Source organism: Onychostruthus taczanowskii, unplaced genomic scaffold (genome assembly GCF_017590055.1).
Source record: "Onychostruthus taczanowskii isolate IOZ18803 unplaced genomic scaffold, ASM1759005v1 scaffold39, whole genome shotgun sequence".
In the NCBI taxonomy this organism is placed as follows: Eukaryota; Metazoa; Chordata; class Aves; order Passeriformes; family Passeridae; genus Onychostruthus; species Onychostruthus taczanowskii.
The window spans coordinates 3,378,272-3,398,574 of NW_024501348.1; the positions used below are offsets into that span (position 1 = coordinate 3,378,272).

At 42.7% G+C, this 20,303-nt stretch overlaps 1 protein-coding gene across 3 annotated transcripts in view; it reads left to right on the forward strand.

Annotated features, from left to right (window-relative positions):
• BACH2 (BTB domain and CNC homolog 2) overlaps positions 1–16,955 on the forward strand; it is a 143,562-nt gene extending 126,607 nt beyond the window's left edge. For all 3 annotated transcript variants that reach the window (XM_041412331.1, XM_041412332.1, XM_041412333.1), the window contains exons 6-7: positions 6,580–6,786; positions 10,002–16,955. In XM_041412331.1, coding sequence (XP_041268265.1) covers positions 6,580–6,786; positions 10,002–10,481 — 687 coding nt within the window. In that variant the 3' untranslated portion in view covers positions 10,482–16,955. The remainder of the gene's footprint in view (positions 1–6,579; positions 6,787–10,001) is intronic.
• The last annotated feature ends 3,348 nt before the right edge of the window (positions 16,956–20,303 follow it).

The following is a 20,303-nucleotide window of genomic DNA, read 5'->3' on the forward strand; positions in this document are numbered from 1 at the left end:
CATTGGGGTGGGATGGCCTGATGGGAATAAGCCTGGTGGACTCTGACTATCAGTTATCTCACAGGGCTGCTTGTTCCCCTGGAATTTGGACCTAGTTGGTCTTAATTTGGCTCACAGAGTGCTGTCACTGCCAGAATTAGTGTCACAAAACATCATTTGCTGGGATATTGATTGTGTGAGAAGTAGGTGAGAGGCTTCTCTCTGCTTTGTTCAGGCATTCTGTTTTCCCACAGACAGATGCCATTCCAGAGCACATGGCCAAAGTTGTTTGGTGCCAGAAGTGGGGTGCTGGGGTTCAGCATGATGCCCTGTGGGTGAAGGTGACCCCACCTTGTGATGAGCCTCCATCTCATTGTGGGTGCAGAAGGCAGTCAAAACTGTCAGAGGAGGTGGCAGTCCTTGGAATACCACTGGTAAATCTTCTCCAGGATGTCCTTGCTTATTGCTTCCCTTCCTGGAGCCACCAAGACTCTTCTGCGATCTCCCTTTGTTAAGGCTTCCTGACAGAAGCAGCAAGTGCAGTGTAGGGTGTACCCATGGTACAGAGCTGCAGGAACAGGGCTGCAACTTGAGCTATTGGGACTTTACAGAAATATTTACCAGTTTGTGTTGCTCTTTTCACTCAGTTCTCTCAGGTCTCCACAGGTTGTGAAAAAATCAATCCGAGATATAATATTAGAGAGAAGACTTACAGCTCAGTGCTTACAGGCAGGTTCTGACAATCCTGCTAAAAATAGCAACAACAAAACAATAAGCCCTGAAATAATGAATTGTTGAGAAGGAAGTAGTCTGTCAATCTGTTAACCTACTTAAGGAACAGAAACTTCTGCACTACCTACTTTTCTTGGTATTCCTTTTCTTCAGCAAGTACTTCAGAGGTTTTGTCTGCTAGAAAATTTGTAAAATATGTTATACTACTAAACCAGTTAAAAAGAAATCTCATCTCAGTCTAATATGATAAGTGAGTTTTCTGAGGAAAAAAATAAACAAGGATAAGAGGAGGTAAGAGGTGGAGTTTTCCAAGAACTATTACTATCTAGAGAGTTGCATTCAGTGTCTCCTCATGTGTATTTCAAAAGAATTTCCCACCTGGATTGGTGACTTACTTTTCAAAGGAAATTTTCATAAAGGGAAAGCTAATGCAATTAGACCTTTGAGGATATTGTAGGTAAATAACTTTCAGCAAGAGTCCAAATCCCTCCCTGTTAAGTGACAGGCAGCCATCCTTTCTCTGTTCATCTGCTGATGCTTAGCTACTGCAAGTCAGAGCCCCAGAAAAGAGGAGTAAACCAAAGCTGCTCTACCAGAAATCTACTCTAACTATGCTGAGTTACCTTGTCTGAGACTGCTTCACTGCTTAATATTCCTGCTTAGTGAAGAATGTTATGTGGAAAGAAGGGCAACCGAGAAAAATACATATGAAGGCTTTAACTTGCTGTGGTATGCGATACCTCCCCAGAATTTGATGATCATTCACCCCAGATTTCCTGATTTTGCTAGGTTTGCAAATTTGAAAATGAGAAAAATTAGTCTCCAGATTGATTTCTGGTAGATGTTCTCTTGACTAGGATGGCATCAGCAGTGCACTGGGAATTGTTTCTCAACGTCTGTTTAAATGGTGTCTTGTCAAACGTTGCTGTTGTAAGATAAACCTCATGGAAGTTCTGTTTTCTTTCCTCTCTTCAGGAGCAATGGTCTCCATACTGGTAGCAAAGAATTTCTGGATTACAACAACACTGAGAGTTTGAAATTTCAGAAGGTCCTTTTAAACACTATATGATTTTGCGGAGCCCTATAACCAATTATTTTATCCTCTGCTCTGAAGACCTTGCAGGAGCTCTTGAAGGATTCCAGTTGCTGAGCTGCAGAAGCAACTCTTTCAGAGAAATACTGTACTCTATCCCCTGTCATTTCACTGCCTGATCTTCCATTCTTAAGTGCACCTGTGGCTTCTGTCAGTGTTGCTGTGCTATCCATGGTCTCAGAGAAGCCTGTTAAATGGCAGGAGTACCATACTGTTGTGCCCTTTGAAGGGCTGGAAGCTGGGGACACTGCAAGCAGTGAATAGGAAAAGGTCAGCCCAGCATTCTAAGTACCATCAGTGTGTGGTCTGAATACAAGTCCAAATCATGGGCTAAAGGATGAGAATCCCATCCACATCTCCTGATTACTGGGTTCAAGCACTCAGCCGTGGGATTAGCCTGGTCCCCCACTTCTGTGAGGCAGGTAGCAAATCAGTAGGTTACCCAGGCTGCCTCCACAGCAGTGCCCTCTCAGGCAGCATTTGCTGACCCAAACACCTCTCATGGCCCTCACAATGGGAAGCTGCAGTTGACCCCACGCCACTACAGGCCATCAGTTGTCTTGTGTCAGATGGAACACACTGCAGTGGAACCTGCTGATCTGAAGTGGGACAATTTAGAACCTGGTTTGTTGACACAATGGTAGATCTTCACTGCCTGGGCTCATCATTCCCCTTTTGCAGTCCTCTGCCATCTTGTATAGTTGACACCTGGAAAAAGGAGGTATTTTGAAGGCTTTAGCTGTGCCAGTAAACAGCAGGATGAGAAAATGCATCTTGGCTATCCCTTATACAAAGGGATTACACAAAAGCCCATTACCTTTGTGTTCCTTAGATAGCCTCTGTCCAGGTGAAATCAGGACAGGAATAGGTCCCTAGTCTGTAGGACCACAAGTGGTGCCTGAAATACCCTGATGACAATTGAGCCCCTATCACAGGTGGACACTCCTCAGCTCCTATCCTGGAATGAATTTCTTGCTGGATGTTTGTGGAAGACAGACTCGCATGCTGAGGAAGATACTTGAAAACACAACATTAATGCCTTGGGTGTGAAGCCAAGTACCCATTTCTGCATTAAAGAAAAGGGTATTAACATGATTGAGCCCCTGGGCTGGATTGTTCGGGTGGAGCCTGAGAGCCTTCCGAGGAGTCAGCAAGTGTGAGTGTCAGAGGCTTTCAGGATTTGAGGGCACTAAGGCAGCAGGTTTTGTTCTTACAGCTCTGGAGTAACTGACCAGCTGGTACAATGTGTTCCACCTTCCCATGCCCACTACATAATGGCTGCATTTTCTTATGGATAATATATTTCTTTAAGTTACTGTAATGTTAAAGTGACACTTGGGAAGTTCATTGCCTTTACTAACACTTGGCTAGGGTGAGATGATGTCTTAATTAAGATATAAAGAAAGAATGAAGAAGCTAAGGTTACTCATAGGATAATGACATTCCCAAGAGTTAACATTTTATATTTTAATGGGAGTAAATACAGGTCCTCAGTTCTTTCCTTTATTCCAGGTAAAAGAGAGAGGGGGGAGAGCAGCAGCAGTAAGTAGTACAATAGATGGGCAGAACAGCAGTAACTGGCATATGATCCAAGCTGGCACTAACTAGTGAAGCTTGAAGGAATTAATTGGTTATATATGGGCCTTGCATGTGCTGAGTCAGTCGCTGTCCCTGTCTGCCTACATCGCTGCTCTGACTTAACCTCTCAAAGCACTAAATTTCCACTGGCATCCTAATGCTGATAAGGGGGGGAAATGCCACAAAATCCTAACCAGGTTTCCTTTTTCCCCTGGGTGGATTGGCAGAGTTGGAGCAGTAGAGTCTGCAGTGGTGTAGCAGGTGCTAGTTTGTTTGTTGTGTGGTGGAAAGCAAGCTTGTTCTGCTGGTGTAAAAATGCAGGGAAAGAGTAATTGTGCTGATAAGGGAGGATTTTGGAGCTCTGTAAGGTTAGCTTTGGAGGGAGTAACTCCTGGAAGGAGCAGGGATCCCACCTATATTTTTAATTTGAAATAGTTTGAACAAAAAATCATAGTAATTAGAAAGAAAACTTTACAGGAAAGCATACTTGTTTTGGTTTTGTTTCATATTTTAAAAAAGATTGGCTGTCTTTCTCAGACACCTCAGGTAAGTTTCTCTCACCTCCCATAGATACCGTAAGATGCAGAATCTTTTCTGAGTCTTAAATCCACTCCTTCTGCAGCCAGAAGGAGGGAGAAGCCGTGCAGCATTGCCATCTGAAGGGAGCAGGACACTAGGTAGTCCCAGCCCATCATTTCAGGCAGCTCTGGGTGAGTCAGATGAATCCCACCCACTGCACAGTTGCAGGCTCTAGCAAAATGACTCACCACTCTGTTATGATAAATAGCAGCTGAGAGTCTTGCCCTGTGCAGATGTAAAACACTTTAGCCTCTCACTGCAGCAACACCCTGGTGCAGTTATTCACTGTGTCCGTGCCAAAAGCTTGGTGGGTTGGTATTTTTTTTTTTTCAGTTGACAGCTGATTTCTAAGAGGGAGACAGGCAATAAAAATGCTGTGAATGGTGAAGGAAATGAGTCTGACTCACTTCCACTTTCCCTTTCACATTTTTAATCCTGTGCAGTGCTGCCTGTGACAGGAGTGGGATTATGCTGGGATTACTGATAGCAGTCTCTGATCTGCTGTGTAGATGGTTTTATTTTGAATCCCTTTTTTTTAATGAATCTTTTTTTATTTATTTTTCCATTTCCTTTCAGCAACTTCTACCTGACATATTTAATTTGCTTCTCTTTCATTCCCATTCCAGCTGCAAGCACTTCTCCTCCTTGCAAGTAAATATGTTTTGAAAGGGAGAGGTAGGGAGAAAAAAAGTTAACATTGCTTTCCATTTTGGTCTTAAGAAAATAAGGAAAAACTGTGAACATGAAAGGGCTGGTTTTGCAGTGAAACTGTGGTGTCTTTCAGAGGAAGGCACTGGCTGTTTTCATTTTCAGACCCTGGTAGAAGCTTGAGAAAAAAGCAGGTGACACTGAGTTTATATTAACCATCCAAAGGCTCGAGAGGGGAAATCAAACAGGTTTCATGCCATTAACTGGCAGTCTGTAAACAAGGTAGTTCACATCGCTGTGCCTAAGGTCAGCCTTTGTGTGTACAAGCAAGAATTTGGGAGGGTTTGGGCAGCGTTTGGCATTCCTTGCTGCTTTAAGTTGACTTGTCAAGTAGTGTGTTATGGAGCAGTGCCTGGACACGTGAGGCAGAGGGGCATGAATGAACATTCAGGGCATGAAACCATCTGAAAGGATGTGGTAGGTGTTTGCACGGAACTTCATGTACCCCAGGCTTGGCAATGCACAGAACAGTGTTAGAAGGATGCAAGAAAACACCCAGAACACCCCTAAACAAGGTGAGGAGCTGGTTACTGCAGGTTCAGGTGCCTGGTGAGGGTCCACAGCTGACAATGCCAGAGGCCATTGCTGTGTGTTGGTGCACCTGTGTCCTCAGCAAACTGTTCTGCTTAAATAACTCAGCTCTCTGAAGATAACTGATAATCCATGTTGTTACTTTCTTTATTTCCAAATAATAATTAAGTGCACTATTTGAGTGCATTTGAATACATGTTTTAAATATTAAAGGAATGTTTTCAGCCCATATATTTCATTTGGCTGGAGCAACTTACCTTTTTGATAACCTGTGTGCAGAATAGTCTCCTTGTTCCAGAGGTTAGATTGTACCAAATAGGGACAGAAACATAAATATTTACTGCCATCTTTTGGGCAGTGTGGGTATGACTCAAAAAAAGAAGGGGTCGATCGAATTACTCTGCATCTCATTCGGCTTTGTCAGCTGACTCTTGTCTGACCACCAAATACAACAGTTGGCTGAAGAACATCAGTTTTTTAATAGTTATCAGTCTGAGGCTCTAAGTGAAGCAAGGTTTCTAAGGGGAGATGCTTACCTTGATTTGAGCAAGCTGATAGATTTTGGGCAAAAAAAACTAAAAGGCTTTGAGTACATCCACCATTCTTCAGCTTTTGACACAGTATGTGTTCATTGCTTCAGACTGCTGGGAGCTTTGTGTTTTTCTCTGCTTTAATGCATAATTGCTAGGCTTCTTGAAGTCAAACCCTGACCTTTTCAAGAAATACAATTTCAGTGCTCTTTAGTCTCCAAGAATATTAGAGTGTCAACATATATAGGTTTATTTTTAAATGTATATATTTTAGCAAGATAGATATGTTGCATCACACTCCTCTGACCCTTTCTTCTTACACAGTGTATTGCTCAGCTGAAATGCTGATTAGGTGACCTTTCCTAATTGCAATACATTCTTTTTCATCCACTTGAGGTGTCAGGTTGTATTTTTAACCACATACTTAATCAAACTTTCAGTCCTGCAGTCTGAGTAGATGTACATTTCCTGCTGTGGTAATAGCCCATTCCTTGAAACTAGTTTGAATATAATAGCAGCAAGGTACTTCACTCTTTCCAAAAGGCTGTGTCTCTTAGTGGACAAAACCTTCTTTTAATGCAATGAGATCATTTATTAAGGCTTTGTAGAAAGATGAAATTTTTAACTGGGCTTCGTATGTGTTGCTGATTTAAGTACGATTCTCGTCTTGTCCTTACCATCTGGAACTCCACAATGTGCCACAAGGGAAGAACTTACTCAATGTAAAACTTGGTTTGTTGTTTATTGAGGGTGTGGCAGCAAAGATAATCGTCCTTCCACTCACTGTTGTTCAGCTTGCATTGAGCAAGCAAAATATGACTCTTTGCTCTTGTCTTGTGTTTGTTTTAGGTGAAACTTCCTTTTCCTGTTGATCAAATCACAGATCTTCCAAGGAATGATTTCCAGATGATGATAAAGATGCACAAGCTAACCTCAGAGCAGCTCGAGTTCATCCACGATGTCCGCCGGCGCAGCAAGAACCGGATTGCAGCTCAGCGCTGCCGCAAGAGGAAACTGGACTGTATTCAGAACCTCGAATGTGAAATCCGCAAGTTGGTGAGTCCCGTGCCCTCGCCGCAGCCCAGCTCACCCTCACTGGAGCCTGCAGGGCACCAACAGCAATTCCAGTCCAGACTTCAGTGGTCGGTTTGCACATTGATGAGCAGAATGCACAGTAGACAGTGCCGCCACATTTTAATGTAAGGGGGTGAGGTGACTGGAGCAAGGCCAAGTGGCTGCTCAGAAAATTCCTCTCACTTTCAGTCATGCTTTGGACACCTCAGGTGGGGTTTGTTGTGCTTCATTTTGCTTTGTTCTCTGCTCAAGCTGTAGGAAACATCATGTGAAAGAGGCAGGGATCTGTTGGAAGAAGCTGAGTTACCACCACCTCACAAATGGCAGAAAGCCACATGGCTTTGGGTTACTCACTTTCTGCCTGTGCCTGTCTGCTTCCCGTCTGTGACAGGGAGGTGACACTGACCTCACAAGCTGGTTGGGAGGCTTAAATCATCAAGGCTTGTGAAGCCTTCAGATGCTGTGCTGCTGAAGCCCTGGGGGGAAAAAAAAAGAAAAATCAAAACATTGTTCAGAGTAGTGCTCCACTGATGCAAAACAAACAACACAACAAAGATAAACAAAATAGTGAGCAACTGCTTCCTGCACTGAGTATAGTGCACAGTGTGTACAGGGTGAGTCAGAGGTTCAGCAAGTGAAAGAGTGGATGGAGCCTCAGCGTTGTCAGAAGAAGCAGGTGCAGTCTTAGCTGCACATGCCTGTCACTGCACTGAGCTGGTGATGGGGAGGAGTTCCTGTCTCTCACTCTCCAGAGACTCAGGAGGAGCACTCTGAGGACTGGACTGGCAGCAGGGGGTGATTCAGCCTTATACCTGTAGCCTTCACTTGAAAATTAGTTTGAGTTAATTGATTTCATGCAATCCTCTGACATTGCCATTATTGTCTGATATGGTAAACTGTAGACAGACAAAATAAAAATTTTAAGTCCTGTCCCCAGCACAAACACACATCTCAGGGGAATGAATGAAAGGCATATGAGTGGCCTTGTGGGCTTGATCCCTGCTCAGTTTGAGGAATCAAAAACCATTTGAGGTGCAGGATTCTTCCCCAAAAAAAAGTTGACATTTCTATTTAGCGAAGGGGACTTGAATTCATGTGGCAATATGCAGTGAGTGAGCCAAGGGAAGGCACCCCACTGGACCTGTTTGCAAACAGTGAGGGGCTGGTGGGTGAAGTGATGGCTGGATGCCTTCTTGGGCACAGTGATCACAAAATAATGGAGTTTTTGGTTGCTGGAGAGCTAAGTAGGAGGGTCAGCAGAACTGCCACCTTGGACTTCCAGAACGCAGACTTTGGCCTGTTTAGGAGACTGGTTGGGAAAATCCCTTAGGAGGCAGTACTGAAGGGCAGAGGAGTCCAGAAAGGTTCGGCATTCTTCAAGAAGTAAATCTTGCAGGAACAAGAGCAGGCTGATCCCATGTGCCAAAATATGAGACACTGGAGAAGACCAGCCTGGCTGAACAGGGAATTTCGGCTGGAACTCAAGTGAAAAATTGAGGTTATTTTCTTTGGAAGGACAGCTACTCGGGAGGACTACAAGCATATTGTGAAGTTATGTAGGGAGAAAATTATAAGGGTAAAAGTCCCACTAGAACTTAATCAGGCTACTGAAGTAAATGACAATAAAAAACTTTTTTTAAACAGACAAGCAACAAAAGGAAGGCCAAGGAGAATCTCCATTCTTTATTGAATGCAGTAAAAACATAGCAACAGAGAAGGAGCAGCAGGCTGAGGTACTTAATGCCTTCTTTACCTCAGTCTTACTCAGTAGTAAGACTGGTTGTTCTCTGGGTACCCAGCCCCCTGAGCTAGAAGACAGGGACAGGGAAAAGAATAAACACAACACATGGCCACTGTTATTTTCCTTTGTTATCTTCTGTCCACTTTGTGATCAGCAGTTTCCAGTCTCATGAATTATATGAGACTGTGGTTTAATGGTTTTTCACTAGGCTGGGTCTTTTTTATGAAAGACCCCTTTTCCCCCTGTAGTTACTGTAAGTCACCCATCTTCTTGACACAGATGGTTTCACAGCAGACAGTGAGTGAAATGGTTGTATCCTCAGAGTTTGATAGGTAATTTTTTTTGCCTGCTTTCTCTCACTCATTCATCTACCCACTCACATTCCCTTTTTTCCCTGCAAACTCGCAGCATATTCTCCTCCATAATTCATCATCTCAAGATGTACTTGAGCATCTGTTTATTTTTTTATTATTTTTATGCTTTCTTGATAGATTTATCAATATTTTAGCAGTTAGTTCTTTTCATGTGCACTGCTCTCTTTCGCATTCACACAGCTGTATGCTTCCAGTGTGGGCTCTGGACCCGGGGCAATACTATCGGCTGTCAACAACCACCCATAGCTGGATTATCTGAGTTGTGGAGCTTTCACACCTCAGATGCTGAGACATCTTGGGTTTAGCAGTGTTACTAGGTGAGATATACGTGGCTGCGCTGCTTTTGGGGCCAGCTCAGCTCTGGAAATAGTTCTGGTACTCTACAAAATCTCTTCTTCTCTTTTGAGCTGTATGCCCACCTGCCTGAGACAGAAGGAGATGCAGCAGGACCATCCCAGTCAGTCTACACTGAGTCAACATTGTTTTTTAGAGGTGATATCCTAGGCTGGGTTCATAAAAATATCTGTATTAGATCAAGCCCAAACCATTAAGCACCAGAACATAAGAAAACAAGCCATGGTGCAGGCCACAGAGCACACTTCTGATCCTCTCTTCTGAATAAACTCACCTCTCTCAGTGGTAATGGAGCTCCAGGAGGTGCACCCAGCCTAAGCGGCCAACCTGACAGTTCAAGGGTGAACCAAACATCAGCTGCTTATCCTCACTTCAGGAATTAACCTGTTTTCTTGCTGATTAGGTAGGAAATGCCACTTCTCCCTCAAAATGTTTTGTTCAGAGTTTTTTTACATCATCTGTCGGGCAGCCTTAGTTTATAAAGGGAACAGTTCTGTGGGAATAACTTGGAATTCTCTTCCAGTTCAAATGTTTTTCTCCAGATGTTTCCCAAACTGCTGTCCACACAGGCCATGGTGGTCAAATACTTGATGTCTTTGACTTTTCCTCTGGCCATGTGAAAACAGGAGTGACACATTGGTGTTCTTGAGTACTGCTGCGTATGTGCCCAAAGTGAACAGGCAGTGGATGTCCCTTCCTCAGCCTAAGATGCCTTCTTTCTTTTCCAGGTGTGTGAGAAGGAGAAATTGCTCTCAGAAAGGAACCAGCTGAAAGCGAGCATGGGAGAATTGCTAGACAACTTCTCGTGTCTTTCCCAAGAAGTGTGTAGAGACATGCAGAGCCCGGAACAGATCCAAGCCCTCCACCGATACTGCCCCGTTCTCAGACCCATGGATCTACAGCCGGTCACCACCATCAGCCCCGCCCCAGCTGGTGTGGAGCAGAGCCTGGTGACCTCCCAGTGCGTCGGGGAGAGCATGCAGTGCTGCTCAGAGCAAGGCTCAGTGCAGCTGGGGGCACCCTGGCTGCCCAACAACATCTCGGAAAATTGTTCAGCCGGCGCGGGATTGGATGGAGCCGACGCAGGTACTTACCCCGAGAGAGAGCTTCCACCAGAGCAGAGCAGCCAAACGGTCACGGTAGACTTCTGTCAGGAAATGACTGATAAATGTACAACAGATGAGCAACCTAGGAAAGATTACACCTAGTGACTCGTAACCTTAATGTTACACCTGGTCAGGTGTTCTTCAGTCAGCCAGTGGCAGTGTTCATTTGTTGTCTAGAAGAACGTATTTGGTGCACACTACAGTGGTCTTAGCAGCAATACTGTTTTTAAGTATTCCCTCCTCTCTACAAGCAGGAGTTCTCTTCACAATGGTGCTATCCCTTGCTCAGGCAGGGAACGAAGCAGTGGCAACACTGTCTGTTTTTGTATGTTGATTTCAATCTTAACAGGGATGGACATAACACCTCTGAGGACCCAACCGCAGCTTTTTTCTCAGTGGCCCATGTCACAAAACCCTAACTCAGGAATTTCCTCTGAATGTTCAATTTTTCATTGAAGACAGCTTCTTTACACATCAAAGTTTTATAGCTAAACTGTACATATTATATATAATATATATAAAATATATATATCCATATGCAAGAGTCCCTGCATGCCTCAATTTTCTCATCCTACAAACTGGAAGCTTTCATTTCTATTGTACAAACAAGTTCCAACATTCCTTTTTGTCTTTGATGCTAGAACTAGTTTGGTAACTTGTTACACGATAATTTTTTCCTCAGTTCGCAGTTCAGCAATAGCATTCAATTTGTACTTATTTATAAAGTGTCGGAAACTTATTTGAGATTTTATTATAGACAATTTTTTTTGGCACAGCCATTTTGTGCCACTTGAGCAATGTGGAGTTATTTTATTTTCTTGCAGATACTGTACAGTAATGGTCAACTTTGCCACTTGCACTGAGTTTCTGGTCAAACCTCTTTTCATAAATGAAGTCATGACTTCAGAATAACTTGAGTATATGGTTTTCTTTGCTTTATGGCTTAAAGGAAATAGAAAATTTTTATCTAATAGACAAACACTCAGGAGCTCATTATGTAGTAAAAACAGTCTTGCCAAATACTGAATTCACTATACAATTTGTAAAGAGAATCTGCTTGAATTATTTTTATATTTAGACTTCTTTCTGTTTCACAAACCAAGTTTAAGTGCTGTTAATGATGCTTTTGGAGTCTTATAGGGGAAAGTATATTTCACTCTTTAGAGAAAAGTGTATTTGACAACTGGATCAATTCATCAAATGTTCCACGAAGAAAGTAAAGCAGAGATCACGTCAATATACTTGGGGGCTTTTTCTCCAGCCCCACTCTGCATCCTTTACTCATGGAAGCAACTGCTGCTCCGGCTAGTCCCCAGAGCCTGACCTCAGCTGTCCTCAGACGTTACCTGTTCTCCCCACCAGATCCAAGTTGCAGAGGTGGATCTGGTGAAGTCAGTGACCCTGCCTAGACAGGCAGAGTTGCAGGATCATACCCCTAGTTGTTGACTTTGGCTTCCTTACGGAAGTCCAGCTAGCACTGTATCCTCTAAGAGCAAAACATACGTTTGCCAACACCCAATTTGGTCACTTACCCATCAAATTGTTGTGTTCCGGGATCCTCACATCCTGCAGCATTGCCCTCAGCACAAACTGCAGCTAAAAAAGCGCTGTCTCAAAGGAGACTACTCAGTGAATTGGCTTAGTTGTGACTGTATTGGACTTGTATCTTAATGTTGACTCATGTTATGACTGTGTGAGACAGCAGCTTTCCAAGCATAACATCTGTATGTACAGTGTAGACAGAAGAACAACCTCCTAATGCTTTTTTTAATAATTATTACTATTCTAAGTGTACTGAGTTTTTATTTTGTGGTTCTTTGCCCTACGTGTGCCAGGTTATGTGGCTTTATCGATGACAACTGTCATGTGCTTTATTGGCTGATATTGTTTGTTCTCACTGAGAAAAAAATGACCAGCTGTTCACACCTGTTTAAAAAAAAAAAGTGTGGGGAAGCAGCTTCTCAGAAGCACTAAGTGATAATGCGTTCTTCTGTGCTAACGTTTACACTAGAGGTGTGCGCTGGTGGTTTTTTGAGGCACTCAAGTAGATCAGCATCTTGAACCCTGGAGGAGGAATCAGCTCCCTCTCTCCACTTTCTTCCATCTTCAGACTGTGCTCATGGACTGTCGCCCACTCGCCACAAGTCTTGCTTTTATCCTCCTCATGCAAACTATTGTAATTGTAGCCAAGCTACTGAGGAGGAACTGCATATAGCATGTGCCATGTTTGTTGAAAATACTTTTTTTCCCCGCATGTACAAAGAAAACTAGTATATAATGTAGGAGAATATTTATGTTTAGGTATTAATCATTACTGTACAAAATCCTTACCTTTAAATGTTCAAAAATATACAAATGCCATAAACTCCTAGTTCACACGGTTGAAAAAGGGGGAGGAGTTGTCCTTTCTTTTTAAAAGAGCTTAACCTTAAAAATATCTGAACCCCCTCCCAACCATCCTTTGCAGGTAACTTCACTGAGAAGCTCTTTGGTGGGGGGGTGGGATTTGATTTTCCTTTGAATTCGTTGACGTTGCAAAGCAGTTCTGTGCTTCGCAGAGAAGTTTTGTTTCTATGAGACCATGGTGAAAGCTAGAATTTAAAACTAAATGTGAATCACATTATAGAGTCATAGCTACTTGGGGGGGTTGGGGGTGGACGGGAGGGAAGGGTCAACTGACACAGTATTTTAAAGATGTTTTTCTGTTGCCTTTTTTATTTTTAAGTGACCTCCTATATATATATGAATAGATAGAATGTTTTATGAGTATAAAACCAAGTTTTAACTTGCTTCCTGACATGAAGATTTACTCTACTAACAACTCATGTGCAACTGGTACTCTTGACCTCATTCCAACGGTTTAAAAAACCCACCCACACAACCCATTGCGCTGCAGCTCTTAGGTTTGACCTGGCCTCATACTGGTGCTGGGTCCCTTGATTTCCTCTACCTTGGGAACTGATATTTAAAACCACTGCTCAAATAAGTGTCTCTTCCTCAACCTTTCTCTCGTCTCTCTCTTGCCCTCCCCTGCAAGCTTTTCTGGATGTTTGATTTCATTCTTTCCCATTAGAAGTGGCTGATTTTGTGTCATTGCTTCCTATATTTACATGTATCATGGTTTTTCAGTGGGGTTTTTTTGGTGGTGGTGGTGGTTGTTTTTTGTTTCTATTTTGTTTTGAGGGTTTTTTGCTATTTTGAACCATGTGGTTTTCAAAGCAGTTACTGGGCTAACGTTTAAAGGAAGATACTGGGAGAACTAGTTTCAGACTTGGACGTCAGTTTACATACCCAACTGTTCTTGTCTCACGAGGTCAAACCAAATGACCACAAAACATCATTGGAAAGATGATGATTTTTTTTTTTTTCCAAAAAAAAAAAAAAATCTGACTGCAGAATTCTAAGAGCTTGGCCAGTGGTCACTGTGATCTTAAGAATCTCTTTGCATTTGTCAAAGAGGATACATGCAGCATCTCTCCTGCTGGGCGTTGCTTGGGAATGGCATGGTGAGACCCCATCTCCCCGCTGAGCACTGCTCTGCTCCCATGGACATGTGAGTCCTTGGAGCTCTGTCCAGTCTGTATCTAGTCCTCCTTTTCCTCTGCCATTGCTATACTTGTATTGCCAGGAAACCTCATTTCATTTAGGCTTGTTATGCTTTGTCAGGTGAGTACTACACTATATAATGTGTTTGTTTCTCTGCGTTCTCTGGGGGTGCCTTGAACACAATTAAAGCTCATTGCAAGCTGATTCTGGAACAAAAAGGTAGTGAAAAAATAAATTTAAAAAAAAAAAAGAGTGAAAACAAAACAGAAAACAAGCAAAACAAAAGCAAAAATGTTGGCTGTATTATCAGGAGATCCCAGTATTTATATCACTGACTTCCTAACGTGATGACTCAGGCGTCAAGAGTTTGATGCTGCAGTATAAAACTATTATTTTATATATTGTACAAGTAATTTATTAAATGTCTTTCTAAGGGTATATGCTGCTTTTAAGATGCACTATATTTTTGGATCTAATCCCTGTATTATTTTTTTTCCCAAGGAAGTAAAATGTGCTGCAAAAGCAAGCCACAGTGATTAGTATGCTAACTGCTACTTCTCTTTAAAAAGCAGAGTGGGAATGAGATACGTAACTTTGCTAAGTGGATTAACTCCTGCCAGAGAAATGATTAATGCTGATACTGTGGTTGTTAATCTGGAGTGTGACACTTCATCATGTCTGTATCCTAAAGAGTGCTTAAATAGAAGTTAAAATGCCTAGATATATAGTTAATTTTTTTTTAATATGTGACTTCATGATTGCCTAGTAAATAAAACAAATCTGCATGCTGGAATCACTATAATCCTGTAATAAAATGAAAACTGATCTACTAGGAGAAAGCATGGTGAAGCATTGCAATTCCAGAATCAACACCACATCCTCATCTGTGTCTTATAATCCACTGCTGCGGTGGTGAAGAGAGAGCAAGGCGTGCGTTCGCAGAATAGGAGACCCATAGTGAATTCTGCAGTGAGACAAAGCGGACATTTGCCAGGTTTCCACAGGCTCACATTTTGCTCCACTTCACATCCTCTACCATTGCAACAAGGAGCGCTGCTTCCACCTTTTCTTTCCCTGATCTGAGATGCTTTTGAAGGTACCTCTGGGTGAATGTTGTAGCCCATGGCTACAGCATTTTAAAAGTCTCTATTTTAGGGCTTCCTTGAGAAGTTTTAGCTCAGTATGAGCAGCGGCTTTGCATAAGGAGGGGATCTGTGAAGTATGGAGCAGTTTTATTTTTATCAGAAGTGAAACGCAAACTATTAACATAAAGAATTTCTGCTCTCTTTCCTGTTAAAAATTTTCTCAACAGATTTTGACTTCATTTCAGTTTTGTTTCTGCCAACACAGTCCAAGTTAATTTTGCATCCATATATAAAATATGTGTATGTATGTATACATACATCTATAATTCTAGTCAGAGTGTGTGTTTGTGTATTTTCCTGTTTATAATACATATATGTATATTTATAATACTCCCTGGAGTATTTTATGACTCAGGCATCAGGTCTGATGCTGTAGAATACAATATATGTGTATATGCATATGTTCAAATACTGTGTGTATATTTAAAAATCTATTGTTGGTGGTCTGTAGAATAATTATTCCCTTTACTCTCAAAATTTTAATGGCATTACTTGCAAAGTTTAAGTGTACAGTATTTTCCTACACTCCACCAAGATAGGTATTATTTATATCGAAGTCAATTATTGATGAGCATTTTAAGGTATTACATGAATAATGACATTTTTGCAAACAAAATCACTTTTTGGCAGGAAGGAATGCTAAAAATATCTTTTTATAAGCTTATTATCCCAACCAAATGACTGCTTGAAAGCCAGTTAGATGACTCCTGTTCTTGTGCAAACTTAAGTGACTGTGGGCAGAGCCCTTGCCATAACTGAAAGTCACTGTGTGGTTCATGCAGTGCCACTGTTGTCCCTTTTGCCTAATTAAGGGCATGCAGAAAGAAACTAACATCCCAAAATAGAAATGGAAACTGGCAGTGTTTGATTTCATTGATTGCTTAGAAGCAGAGATGGTCCCAGGCTACGAACCCAAACGACCCCCCCATCTCTGGAGGGAGCCAGGCGGGGGCTGCAGGGGATGGTGGGCTGATCCAGAGGAGCCCATGCTCTGGGATGTGGGCAGAGGAGGGAGCAGCTGCCCCGTGCTGGGGGTTGTGGCTGGCACCCCCTGCCCAGGCCGGTGGCCCCCTGCAGTGGGGATGTAGCCGAGAGGAATGTGCACGGTTTCAGTCCTGTTCTCACTGCTGCGTTTGCTCTGCCTGAAGCTCTCTGGATCCCTCAGAGCAGCAGGAATGATACTAAACACTTTGGTGATATTCGGTGCGTGGTTGTTTACTCCAAGTTGCAAGCATCACCTTTGATTTCGAGGGTGAGGATGCCCTAAGAGTTTGTTCCAGAACCAGTTGGTTACAAGTGCACCTCTTATATATGCCTTACAAACTTCAGAGGCCATATTCAAAACAGGGTTTTATCAGTGTATGCAAGGGGTGCAACCCCTCTTCTCTTCCTCCCCAGGTCAAACAGTATGGACAGTTTTCACACATATCTACCTGTATAACCCTCTGTACCTCTCATAACTGGTCAATGACTGTAACAGGTTACATCAGGTGTTTTTTCTACATACTTTTTACACAAATTCTATGCGATTAATGTAACTTAATTCAATGCATCATTTTATTGTACTAGTTCTTAAGCTTGTCTTTATTTTTTTTTTCTAGGTGACTGTGGTTTCTTGTGATTTTTATTGTATAAATAAATGAGGTGGCTGTTGATGCTTACTCTCTGTTACTAAGAATTTTTACCTTTTTGGAAGAAAGCATTGCTATGAACTAATGAATTTAAAATGTCATTTACTCATTGTAAATACAGTATTGTGCAAAAAAACAAAAATGAAAAAAAACCACCCAACCCTTTTCATTCATTTGAATTGCTAGTGTTAACTGAATTTTGTCTAGACACCATTTCTGTTGATGAAATAAAGACATATCATTATGTATTGTAAGTCGTCTCATCGTGGCTCTGAAATCGATGTTGGGGGGCTCGGTTAGCACGCGGGTTGCAGGTGAGATACAGGAGGGTGGGTTGGAAGCAGTTGTTTCTGCCAGGTGAATCTCTGAACTAATGAAGAGACTTCTACTCACGTGGTCCCACTGCTAATTCACTAGCAGTCTTTGATCCAGGGATCCAAGTTACCTTTGATCTGCAGGAACAGCCCAGGGTGTTCCGTTGCAAACATGAAATAAGTTTTTTTGGAAGATCAAATAAGCTGTATCTATACTCGTTCCCCTAGTGCATGACTTAAGGCAGTTCTGCTCAGTCTTTGTTTTGGTCTTCTAAAGCGCCAGTGTACTTGTTGGAAGGTAAGGGAAGAGGCTGAGGGTTGTTTCCCCTTTAAGGAGAACCTGAGAGAAACTGAGAGAGGTTTGTGTAGAAACAAAACATAGCCAAAAAATCTCTGTAGTATTCCTTCCTGAAAGAGGAAACTTGTGCCATGGACCATTAGCAGGAAATGCGGAAAGGAGAGAAGAAGTTACAACAGCTTTAGATGCTATTTGCCACAAGCAGGACGTGGGATCCACCGGGGAGGTGTTTGTGCTGTGGGAGTCCCACATCTGCCACCTCTCTCCTTGTGTCGGATGCAAGCTGGGAGCCTGCCCAGCAGCTTGGCAGGAGGAGCCCAGGGAGGGGGGAATGGCGTGACCAGTTATCCTGCCCTGGCCCACTCACTTGCTGGGATGACACTCTGTGGCATGGGGAGGAGGTCAGGCTGCTGAGGGAGGTCCCCAGGCTTTTTTATCACCAGACAGAAGACCTTTGATCGTGTTCCCTTGGCCGCCAACCTTAGCGTCTTCCTGTTGAGCATATATGAAGAAGGCTTCCCATCCCACCAAATCTGTCAGAGGATGCATCCACCACGTCTACACAGCCTGGCAGTAGACAGAGTGTATTAGCAAATCTGTTTCTCCATCCCTCAGTTGTTGCTGGCATTTAATGGCCACCATTTCAAGTATTTATTTTCTTTTTTCTTTTTTTTCCCCCTTAAAATACTGAATAAATGCACAGGCAAATTGTCAGTGAGTTCCTAGTGAGGCAGAATATGAATATAAATAATGTGCTCTTGAAAGAAACCAAAACACTACAATCTTTATTCCTGAGTTATTTTCCTGCAGTCCCGCTTTCTGCTAGCCTTGCCTTAGAGTTGTCAAGTCATGGAGGATTTTTATGGATAGGGAAAGCTGCAAAGCAAACAAACTTGTTCCAAGCATCACTCCCCGCTGAGAAGATAGCAAATGTGAACTGTGATAAGCTTGGTAAATAAAAGCAGCTTTAAGTATGTGGCCAGAAACAAGATCAGGGACAGTCAGAAGAGAGGCTTTATTTTCCAGGTACAGCAGTGGAAGAGCTGCTTCCTTGGGCTGCATACAACCCAGAAAGCCAACTCTGTGGTGCTAGGCTGTACTAGCAAACTGGAATGAGCTCTTTTTGGCTCTGCTTGTCTTTTGGTTCTTCTGCATGAATTAATGAGACTGTGAAGCAAGTATGATTTTCGTGACCACAACATGATCTTCCCAAACAGCAAACTGGAAAGTATAGATGTTTTGCACTTAAAATAAATTGTCTGATATCACTTAGTTTCAATTTTGAATCCAAAAGCATTAGCTATGAGGAGGCTACATTAGCATGGAAAGGCTCTATCAGAGTTTGAGGACTGCGTTAGCACAAGCAGAAAAGCCACAGGTATTCTTCAGCTGTTTTTTTCTCTCTTTAATGTTTTGTCCTTTCAGATTCCATGAGTGTTTCCTCTGTCTTTTTATTCATCAGCTGCTGAAGTCTGGAGAGATTGAGGCCACATAGCCTTCCAGGTTACTTTCAAATCAAACTATTCCTTTCTTGTCGGTGCCTTGGGTCTTAGTCTACCTTGAAGTTCTGTGGATCAGGCTGGTTTCTGACATGAACACCACTAGCATGCACAACAAGTTGTACATCCCAAAGCGCTCCCCAAAGACACAAGGCTGTTTCTGCAGTGGCAGCACACACTGACAAGATCCAGCTCAGTCTACGTGAGAGAAATCTTGAATCGTGGAGCGAGCTACCCAGTAACACCAGCAGTCAGACTACAGCTCAGCTGGGATTGGCATGAAATGGAGGCATAAAGTGTTTGCTTTTTTAAACTGTATTATCAATTTAGCATTATAGCAGTGGGAGAGGGAAACATAACAACAGAAAATCTGCTTTTCATCTCTCTGCTGAAGGCAGTTTGTACTCAGTCCCTTAGTTTGTTTCTTCTCCTTAGAATGTCCTTACTTTTTCATGATGGATGATAGTTCTAGGAGCATGCTCTGAAAGATAACAAGAGAAAGAAAGCACTGAACTGAATTGGCTTAAAGGAGAAAAATAAATGCTACCATAGTAATTAACCCCAGCACATACGTCGTTAAGGGAATCTGATGATTAGCTGATAACATACTTACCTTGTAGGGCTTTGTTCTATGCTAACAGGAGGAGTGAGAAGAGGGGAAATACCTTGATTTTAAACCAAAATAAATACATGAATGCATCGGTGTGACCAGCAGGTCAAGGGTGGTGATTCTCTCTTTCTACTCAGCTCCTCTGAGACCTCACCTGGAGTGTTGCATCCAGGTCTGGGACCCCAAGATAAGAATGTCATGGAGCTGTTGGAGCAAGTCCAGAGGAGGGCCTTGAGGATGGTGAGAGGGGCTGGGACACCTGTCTTATGAAGACAGGATTAGTTAGGGTTGTTCAGCCTGGAAAAGAGAAGGCTTCAGGGAGACCTTATAGCACCTGCCAGTACCTAAAGTGGGCTTACAGCAAAGCTGTAGAAGGATGTTAGCAAGGGCAGGTAGTGATAGGACAAAGGGTAATGGCTTTAAACTGAAATAGGTTTAGATTGGGTATTAGGAAGAAATTCTTTACTGTGAGGGTGATAAGGCACTGGAAAAGGTTGCCCTGAGCTATTGTGGATGCACCATCCCTGCAGCTGTTCACTGGAAGAGGTTGCCCTGAGCTGTTGTGGATGCACCATCCCTGCAGCTGTTCAAGGTCACGCAACGTGGCCTCGAACAACATGGTTTAGTGGAAGGGATGGGCACCCATCCCTGCCCATGGGTGTGGGAGTTGGAACTGGATGATCTTTAAGGTCCTTTTAAACCAAAATCATTCTGATTCTGTAATTCTGTGATTTAGTAATTTGTTTGAAATCCTTGCACCCACTGTAGTAGTTCTTCCTGTACCTAGTAAGGGGGTTTGTGTATTTTTGAATTCTTTAGAACCTTACAAAGATGGACTCAATTAAACAAGTTCCACTTTCTAAAATCCAGCTTATTTGTTT